The sequence below is a fragment of the Aplidium turbinatum genome, chromosome 17 (assembly GCF_918807975.1).
Source record: "Aplidium turbinatum chromosome 17, kaAplTurb1.1, whole genome shotgun sequence".
In the NCBI taxonomy this organism is placed as follows: domain Eukaryota; kingdom Metazoa; phylum Chordata; class Ascidiacea; order Aplousobranchia; family Polyclinidae; genus Aplidium; species Aplidium turbinatum.
Window position 1 is genome coordinate 16,756,704 of NC_137488.1, and position 10,360 is coordinate 16,767,063.

At 36.8% G+C, this 10,360-nt stretch overlaps 1 protein-coding gene across 1 annotated transcript in view; it reads left to right on the forward strand.

Moving 5' to 3' along the window:
• The window catches only part of LOC145786333 (uncharacterized), a 30,092-nt gene extending 20,168 nt beyond the window's left edge, over positions 1 to 9,924 (forward strand). Inside the window, exons 31-42 of the mRNA XM_082597971.1 lie at positions 111 to 270; positions 909 to 1,030; positions 1,776 to 1,929; positions 2,821 to 2,903; positions 3,161 to 3,317; positions 3,919 to 4,010; positions 4,528 to 4,681; positions 5,114 to 5,196; positions 6,109 to 6,268; positions 7,087 to 7,169; positions 7,726 to 7,807; positions 9,274 to 9,924. Coding sequence (XP_082454097.1) covers positions 111 to 270; positions 909 to 1,030; positions 1,776 to 1,929; positions 2,821 to 2,903; positions 3,161 to 3,317; positions 3,919 to 4,010; positions 4,528 to 4,681; positions 5,114 to 5,196; positions 6,109 to 6,268; positions 7,087 to 7,169; positions 7,726 to 7,807; positions 9,274 to 9,304 — 1,361 coding nt within the window. The 3' untranslated portion in view covers positions 9,305 to 9,924. The remainder of the gene's footprint in view (positions 1 to 110; positions 271 to 908; positions 1,031 to 1,775; positions 1,930 to 2,820; positions 2,904 to 3,160; positions 3,318 to 3,918; positions 4,011 to 4,527; positions 4,682 to 5,113; positions 5,197 to 6,108; positions 6,269 to 7,086; positions 7,170 to 7,725; positions 7,808 to 9,273) is intronic.
• The last annotated feature ends 436 nt before the right edge of the window (positions 9,925 to 10,360 follow it).

The window sequence follows — 10,360 nt, forward strand, 5'->3', positions numbered from 1 at the left end:
AAATTGCGTAATTATCATTTTAGTATAATCGAAATGCATTTAAAACAACCCCTGTAGTTGTATTGAGCAATTTTTGAACTAGAATATCATAAATTTATCTTGTTTTAAAGATTTTTTTGAAAACTGCACAAGATACTACCCAGTCCTGAGTTTGAATTGTCTCAACTCGATATGGAAAGGGGTTGTCGGGTGTGAGGAAAGCGGGGAAGGTTATCCCGGCAGGTTAACTTTTGATCAACTCAATGAAGAATACGGAGATAAGAATCAAAGGTGAGAAGTGAAATTGTCTTCGCTGTTCGATATTAGTTAAGCTTGTCTACCAGAGACTTCAGCGGCCTGAAATATCAGAATAGGCTAAGTCTTGTTAAACGTGGTGGTACTCCATCATTTATATACATCTTTCACAGGTAAGAAGGAAAAGCTTTCCAATATTAGCTTTTTGTTAACTAAGAAAATTTATACAATATATATACGTATATAGTAATGGATGATGATAATGAATGTTGATGATGATGATGATATAGCGTCTTCTGTCAACGATTTTGTTCTCGCTTTGTTCATCAGAAATCGAAATATACATTAGTTTGCTTTTGAAAAATAATGTCTGCGAACCTGGTAGGCGGAAAACATTTACTTATTCAATTGAAAGCAATAAAAGTGAAGCAAAAACATCACTGCTCTACGGATCTTATACACTATCCAAGAGCCGAAAAACTGGGAAACTTTTTACATCAGAGGCAGTTGATGCTTAGCTCGAGTATGGCAGAAAACGAAGAAGATGGATAATAAATTTGTTAAACTTTAAGTTACACAATTGTTAAACTTCAAAAAGGAACGTTATGTTACAATTTGTAAAAATGATATATCGGTCTCATTTTAATAAAATTTCTTCATTATTTTGTATTCAGGCAAGTGAAAGCCGTTATCTCATCCATCTTAATTGGGGCATTTGTCCAATCGATCTCCAACCCATCGGGCGGTACCATTGTTGCCGCGAATACATCCGCCCAGAAGGAATGCTTTGGAATTGGTGAGGACCTCTATTGATTTGTTTCGTATCCAAGCGTACACCCGGTAGTTGAGGATTTAGATTGAGAGGACGGGAAGTCTAGAAAGCCAATCGTCGTGTCCACCTTCAGGGATGCCTTTAAATTTCTTGCCAAAAACACAGCCACATGCTCATGAGCGGTGTCGAACCCGCGTCTTTTCGAACGTCGTACCAAGGCTGTCGCCGCTATGCAGCCGACTGTGTCTGATTGTATTGATGTTATTCATCATCATCATAATCCATCGTCGGTTTGTTCCCCACTAGTGGGGGTGGCCGATTGTTTCCGCGCAGCAATTGTTTTAATCCCTTTTCTCCATTTCACCCTGTCCCTTGCATCTTCCTCCTTCAGTCCGACTTTTTTAAATTCATCCTTCACTTGTTGTTTCCACGTTCTTCTTGGACGACCACGTTTCCTCTTCCCATCCACCTTTAGATCTAGTGCCTTTCTAAGAAAACTTCCTTTCTCCCTCCTTATCACATGTCCATACCATCTTACTCCATTTGCCCTTGCCAGTTGGTCTATGGTCTCTCTCATCTCTAGCATATCCAACAATTCTTCAGTCCTTTTTTCCCTTCTCGTTTTCACCCCACACATTGCTCTCACCATTGACTTTTCCGTTCTTCTCAGGATTTCCAGTTCATTCTCTCTCATGTTATTAATATTTAAATTCTGCTGGTTTAAGTCAATAAGCCGGCAAGGTGATGGTAATTATTACATAATATATAGAGTTCGCGACTGGATGCACAACCTTTCGAGGTCCGTTTAGTGTTGAATGCATCCATTCGATCAGAGAGGCTGCTGGATTGGTGAGGGAAGGATGGAACAATCCAGAAAACTGGACGATTCCACTAAAGAGATACTTTGATGCTATGAATATGAGGTATTACTTAGCATTTAGTTATGCGCGCATGTTTATCTTGTCCTTTATTTTAATCTAAATCGGTAGGCTTGGGTTGGATGCCCTGTCGGGTCGTACCAAAGACTTTTTAAAAGTTGTACTGAATCTAATTCCTGCTTGCCACTCAGCAAAAGGGGTAGATTCAACATATTGTACTAGGCTGCGTGTCTATACAACTGCACTGACACTGTCTGCTTTTTAAAGCGCTGAGCAACGTATGCATCTGCGATGAATACAGCGTTGTTTAAAAACACACATTTTATTATTACTTACTTTGTCCTTTTTATCGTTACTTAGGCTAATACTCATAAAAAGAGCGCTTGCAGAGTCGTCAAAACTAATCTCTACATTTCCTAAAGTGCAATATCTGAAAGTCACCCCTGGCTTGTTTACTCGTTATCCATTGAAATTTAGCTTTATTGAAGTTGCAAGGAAAATAACAAACACTTCAACTTTCAGAAACAGATTACAAAGAAAATTTGCTGTTTTACTTTATCATCCAACAATATTATATATCCACGATAATAGAAATGAAAAATGCTGATTACTATTGTTGATTTTGTACCATTTCTTGTTTTAAAATTAACTTTTAAGCTTAAGCTACATTACCCATTGTCCAACGTATCCTCACTCATTAGTCGGGTTTGACAAATCTCATCAATGACTACTTTTAAGCAAATAGATTGAGTTTCGCTTTTAGCAGCGTGATCGTTGTTTACTTCACAAATGACAAACGTCTTGTTTTAACTTGATGCTGCGGGTTCAGGCTAAAACAGAACAACCCGCAACATCAGATTAACACAGATGGTTTGTATCTACATTAATTTGTGAAGTACACTACTTTTAAGTTCGTGAGTTTGCTTTGTATTTCAGACAGCTTCTCGGTCACATGAGAGAAGTAAATCGTCAAGCGTTGGGTGGCAATTTCTTCAATCAAAATCAAGGCTTTGGCATGAGTAAGAACTTCTTTGAAACTGAGATTAGTAAATGTTTTGTTGCCGCTTGAATAACCGCTTTTAAGTTTATTCGACGCTTCGAGGTGGTTTGTTCGAACCTAAGTTAGATCTAAGCGATCTATAACTCACCATCCGGTTTGTCGTATATTGTGATTGGTAGTGTCTTCTTTGAATTACACGGTTATTGCTTAGGTACAGGAAAAAATAAACTAAGTGAACTTCAGATTACGTCGTTAAGCAAAAAATACCCCTTGCAGGGTTTTTGCCGAATTGTACATTCTACCATCCTACTCTCACTCTGAACTGTCTCAACTCGATATGGAAGGGTGTTACTTGCGTTGAAGAAGGCCTCGGTTATCCTGAAAGTCTCAACGACTCAACTTTCGATTCAAGATGGTCAGACAAGAATCAAAGGTTTGTTACTCATTGAAAGAACATATTTGGTTGATAATAATAATAATTGAAACGTTTGCCGTAAAAGGGCATTGGTTTAGCACCGTTTGTTTCTCAGTGGAAAAGAAATGCTTGACAATGGAACAATTGATTGATAGTTGAAATGCTTTTTCCATGAATAGGCAATAGCCTATCACAAATAGCCTATACCAATAACCTATGGTTTGCAAACAAATTTAAAGATTCTTATTGGTCATTGATTTGCCCTTTATAACCAATCAATCATCAGCTAATTTCTTTAGATGTATTTTGGCAGTGCATTGGAAGCAGAATAAAAAAAAACTACGGTTGTGCACTGACTCCATATAGACTCATTAACTATCGTTCTAGTTTGGTTTTACTGATAGCATATTGCAAACCAGATTGTCGTTAACATACAATGCATGTAGGTGATAATTAATTTAAGCGGTGTTTTCGCTGGACTTATGTTATGCTTGCTGTGTTATAAACCGAAACAAAAATATGGTGGAATCCGATTTCGTTAACTGCAAAGTAGCTTGTTTTTTTTTTTGTTTTTTTTGCATTTCCTAAAAGTAACTTCGCTTATAACCCTTGTTTTTAGACAAGTAAGAACGCAAATGCTATCTATATACCGCAATGCATTGATCCCAAGTGACGTTAATGGGACCTATCAAGAAGAGTGTTACGGCTTAGGTACGTATAGGCCTACTGCATTCTGGAATGTGAATCGAGTGATTAATGGCTTTTGTAAGCTTTATTAATCTTCAAAATTACATTAATCAAAGGAAACCTTGAAAACCATTAACTGATTTTCGTGCCATAATCTTGGAACATAATTATGTACTTGTGTAGTTATCGTAATTTTAAGAGAACACATAACAGAAAATCCATATTTATTGAGTTTGGAAAAGCAAAATACTACATGTATAATCTTGGAACATATGTAATTACTGAAGTAGAAAAGTATTACACATCAAACAGAAGTTCAAAAACCCATTTTCGAAACTGTGAGATGAACTGCTTGACTCTAACTGAAAGAATGGCGATCTAAACTTCTTAGTCACGTAATTTTGCGACTTTGGCAGCAAGGAACTGCAAAAAATGCACAAAGTTGTTGCCACTTTGTATCAAGGACGTCGCATATCTTTTTATGACTTTGCACTCGAGAAAGACTAACTTTTATTTTGACACGTGTGTCAACTTTTATTAGTATTTCCTGATGGATGCTACACATATCGCGGTCCGCACTCGAACAGATGCATCCAGTCTTGTCGACGAAGAGCTGGTTTAGCAGATGAGGGGTGGAATAATCCTTTGAATATCTCCAAGGCACTCAACGCTACTTTCCAGGCCATGAACCTGAAGTAATTTTTTTTTTGTAGGATAATTTTGGGGCAGCAGTAACTTGCTTATATTACTGTCTGCTTTGTAAAGCTCTGAGGACCAACGCATTCTGCGATGGATACAGCTCTATATAAAAGCACACATTTCTGTCGTACATTATACAGATTATTATCGACAAAATTTCTTTCAAAATGCGAAGAAACCAAAGCATGCAATATACTATCTTCATGTGTTTCCGACATTTAGGCTAGTCATTCGTTTTTCTTGGTGAAGGCCCCATTTTTATGGAATGAATGTCCTAGATTTTGTGACACGATAAGTTACTGCGTAGTAGCCCAAGTTAATCTTTTTATGCACTTCAGTATAGTAAACGGATTATTATTTGAGCAGATAAATGTTAATTTTTACACCTGCTATTCTGTTCCACTAATTGAATCGGAATTATGTTTTAGTCAGCTGATAAAGTACTTCCAGGACATCGCGGATGCTGCTTTTGATGATGACGTTGATTCGCAATACGATGGATTTGGAATGGGTAGGTGCTGAAAGGGCGCCGTCTGTCTTATTTTTTCTACGCGTCATATATGATTTTGTCTGCAAATATGTACGGTAGCCTATAACTTTACAAATTTGACAGCATCATTTTTAAGTAATTTGTTTTCATAGCGTCACAACTGTGCGGCTGATTGCACATGATCGCATAAACGTGTATGTGAAGCTTGAATGAGAGTTTATCATAAATAGGTGAAAAGGGTATTGTGAAGAGAATTTGGGTTATAGTCTTATATCAGTTAAAAATTGGAGTTGTCATTTAGGTCATCGGACCACTCGGCATGCGACAACTCAGCAAGTATATTTCAGCTACTGCCAAGTCAGCAAATGAGATTTACGTGCTCACGTCGGACTTGTTTGACCATCGCTTGCTAAACTGAATTTACTGACTTGTGACATGCCAAGTTTCGGCTTGCTCAGTTTTATCATTTGCCAGATTCAGCCACTTGCTCAGTTCACAACTGTTGAGTTGCAGGAGACACGTCATTTATGGTACCCGGTCATTTGGTCGACAGGACGTTTGGTCGACAGACATTTGGTCGACAGGACGTTTGGTCGACAGGACGTTAGGTCGACAGAACGATTTATTTTAGGGTTAGGGTTAGTTAACTAACCATAACCCTAATCTAACCCTGACTCTAACCCTAACCCAAAAATGAATCGTTCTGTCGACCTAACGTCCTGTCGACCAAACGTCCTGTCGACCAAACGTCCTGTCGACCAAACGACCGTGCACCGTCATTTATAACTACCGTAGGAGACTCGCCATGTTAAAGAATAGCATTGTAGTAATACAACGAGTACTTACCAGTAGTCTACATTATAAGCAAAAAAGAACTACCGTACCTTACTTGCTTTTGTAAATTTGAAATACTTCATGAATAATGTTCTTCAGAGCTTTATCCAAATTGTCCGTCGTATCACGCCCCCCTCACCATGGAATGCTTAGTTACGATATGGATCGTAATCGTCGGTTGTGAGGATGGTGGTTATGGTTACCCTGAAGACACCAGTCGCTCGTTGCTGGGTGTGGTGTGGAACAATAAAAACCAAAGGTGGGACATGACTCTTATTTTATCACTCTGGTCAACTAAACTCCTCTCCAAACTGCTCAGTGCTCACAATGCTTTAATGTGGTTTGCAATGCTGCACTGATGATGTACCCAGGCACAAAATCAGTCTTTTTACATTCTATCTACATTCCTCTCGTTTTTTACGTTTACCGACGTTGAATCCATGTAAAAAACGACTGATTTGCTGTCTGGGTACCAATGCTGCACGGATAAGGTGTCAAGGCTGTACTGATGATGCACCAATTCTGCACTGATGAGATTCGAAAAGTTAAACAACTCTGCGCAGCTGCCGTTCTTTAACATCTTGTTTACTTTTTTACAGCAACTATGATGGAAAAATATCTATCTATCTTTGATATTTACTGCATGAGTGATATCGGAATTCGTTTACCCCATACCCATTACCAGGGATTCATAGTATAGGGATCGCTAACTCGGCTGGATATCTGACAAGCGGAGTGTAAAAGTGTTACCAATTTTTTTATTTTGGAAAAACTAATTTTTTGGCATTTTTAAAAAGTACAGTAGTGATAGCCCAAAGCTTGTACGTTTATTTACGGGCAAGGTTTGGGCAACTACTACTTTAAAAATGCCAAAATGATATTTTTACTAAAAATTTTTAAAAAAATATCTGGCAACACTTTTGCACTCCGCTTGTCAGATATCCAGCCGAGTTGGCGATCCCTATACTATGAATCCCTGCCCATTACCCACAGCTACATTAAATTTAGATTTTCTTCATTGCTATCTGTTCACAAAAAATATTACACAAAAATCTTACGTGTTTATTGTTTCTACAGGGAGATAAAAGATGCTATGCAACTTATAAAGGACATTGCTGACACTCCGAATGAGGTTTACAAAAAAGAATGCTTTGGAAGAGGTTAAATCTTCTACATGTAGACTTAGTTATATTTTGCAGAACAAGTATACTATATAGCCTACTCAGCGAGCAAAATCCATTTCTTTGAATTGAATCATTGTAACGAGTTAATTGAATCAAGCGGCCTAAATTCAGATAACAAAAGGGTTGAATTTGAGCTGCTGAAATCCCAGGAATCTATGAGTAAGGCAAAATTATAATTGCCCGCGAAAGTGATTTGATCAAAAAATAAGTGAACTTTAGGCCGCGGCAAAAAGAGTTTGATAAACATGATATAACAGCTCATATGATGATGATACCTATCCCTCGCCTTCGAGGATGATGGCCTTCGCAATAAAAATAAAAAGCTAACAGTGAGTTCTTAAATGGCTAATGAGTCCAATCTTGGCTTTAAAAGTTCGGTTAAATTTGGTACATTTAAGATCCTTTGGGAGAGTTGGTTGTGGGTGTGATTGTCGTTCTTTTCTTAGCATTTTTTTTTTTCATTCATATGACTAAGATAAACCATACAACTGTATTATTGATATGCATTATGCTACTTTCCATATGCTTCCAGGTGTTCCTATCTGGATGTTTGTTGCCACTGCGCTTGGGATTAAGCTTGTGCTCATTGCTCTCGCCTTCATCATTCTAAACAGGTTTATTTACTCTTACCATAAGAAATATTGTTTTATCTATCTAGTCTATAAGCTACAGTTTAGAATATAAGTTAACTATCTTGTAAGGTCTCTGCAGCTAATAAGGCCCACCCCCGGGATCTTTGTTGTTACAACTCTTTTAAACAAAAGTGGAAGCTCTGATTGCTGCCATGGTGAATTGAGACTGACTGGTGAAGTTGCAAAGCCTAAGGTTCAGAACTTTTTGAGTTACGGAAAGTTGAAGTTTGAGGGAATGAAATTGAGTGGTTTTCTTAATTTTCACATATTTTAGACTGCTCTGCAGTTAACAAACTGCTTTGACTTCCTTTTTTTTTGCACTTTATGTGAAAGATATGTGCAAATTGTGCATGCTGATGAAGTAAAACCAAAAAATTTGAACTTTTTTCTAGTTAATACAAGACTGATAATGATCATCAGTTTAGGCTAATATTAGTAATAAGGCTGATGGAGTAGGAAAATTGTACCGTTGTGCACCCCTGGTTAAGAAAGTGAGGGTTAAAGACTTGAGTGACCCAAACAATTGTTGTTACACCATTAATCCAATTTTTTTATTCCAATGGAAAAAGCATAATGTCAGTATAAAAATACTTTGGCTTCCCTATTCCCTACCTTATCTAAAACACAATGTCGTTTAAAAAAAAAATGGAGCGTGGAGGGAGGGAATAGCTGTCTCTGTATATATTAATTTGTAGTTCTGTGCCTGTGTTGTCGATTAAAAGTTGTTTTGTGGTGTTGTTATTGTGAAAATACACCTTTTTTATCACTTTTGGTGCGAATTCAAAGCGGGCCTTATTCACAACCCATGCATCTAATAAGGCCCGCTTGAGATTTTTGTTATTTTTTCAACATTTCACAACTCCTTTTACTTAGAAACTTGTTTCACAGATATGTTGTTTAGATAGACTCAAAGTATACTCTTTCCAAGTTTCGTTCAAAATTATGAAGTATTTAGGTTTGAAAATTACCGGGCCTTATTAGCTGCAGCATGGCCACCTGGAGATGCGGCCTGATTTGTCACATTTTGCAGATTTTGATTACAGCTACTGCTAGTGTTTCACTGACATTTTCTGAGATGCTTTTACTTTTTGCGGTTTCCTAATGACATAAAACTTTTTTGTTGCCTTGGGGAAGCAGTAGCAAATGAGAAAAAGTAAGTTGAAAAACGCAAAATCAGACTGTTATTGAAAATTAACAGTCTGACTAAAATCTTCGAAATCAAATTTTCTTTTGTTTTTCAACATGTGAGGATGTTAAGATTTATTGTGTCATCTGGGGAAAAGAATAAAATAAGCGTAAAAATCTAATTTTTTGAAAAATTTATTTAAACGTTCGCCCAAAGTTAGAAAAACCTGAAAATTTCTGCAAAATGTGACAAATCAGGCCATATCTTTAGGTGGCCATGGCTGCAGGTACCTTATTTTGCAAATGTTATCATTGTCTTACAGGAGAACCGAAGTCTTACAGCTTAAGAAATGAGTCTGCAAGAAAAGTAGCTTTAAGACTTATCAGTTCCAGCATCTTTCAGCACTTCGAAAAGCTTCATCAATATTTTCAATTGTTTAGCAACTTACTGTTTGTACAAAGATTTTGTTTTATTTTAATAGTTGCAATTATGAATCAGATTATATACTTCCATTGTTTCGTTATTTTAAAGTTTATTGAATTCATCAAATAATATAACAAATAAATTATAGTTTAGAGATACAATTGCCTGGCTGTGTGAACTGAAAAATCCTTTCCTAATCGAAATGGCTACATGACTAGCCGAAAACGTTTGCTTTTTGTTTTTTTTGTTTTTATAATGTTAAATGTAGTGTTGTTGCTGAGTTATTCTACGCCATCGAACCGCTTGGGCAAAACTTGTGTGTACTATACTCAGAGATGGGCGTGATCTTGATCTTCAAGATCACTTTTTTTTTGGTGATCTTGATCTAAGATCACTTTTTTTTGTGTGATCTTGATCTTGAAGAACAATAAGATCAAGATCACTTTAAAATTGAAGTTTACTTACTAAACAGAGAAATTTTTTTAGAACTCGTACTGTACAAAGTAGTTAGTGGCAACTACTAACATTAAGCCACTGTTAATATGATATGTATCCAACAAAAGACAATTTAAAGTCTCCATCTAATCTGGTCAGTGCTGCCGTTTCAAAATTGAAAAAGTTTTCTGTGTTGGTCATAATAAAGAAGTCAACTTCCGTGTACTTTATGTTGACGTATAGTAAAAAATGATTTAACTTTGTTCACAATTTCTATGTGTGAATTTTAAAGAAATGCTTGCTTTCTTTGACTCAATTTTAGACTAGCCGACTTTGGTCATGTAAATTGGTTTATTGCAGCAAATCAACGAGACCAAGACTTGTTTAAGGTCTGAGTATGGAGCGGTTTGTCTGACCGCAAACCTCTGAACTTTTTTGATAGCAGACAACAGTATCAAGGTTGCCAGATGGGTAAATGGTGCAATAAACATTGACATAACACTGTGAAAGTTAAAACTACTTAGTAACACGAATAAAAACTTCCACATAAA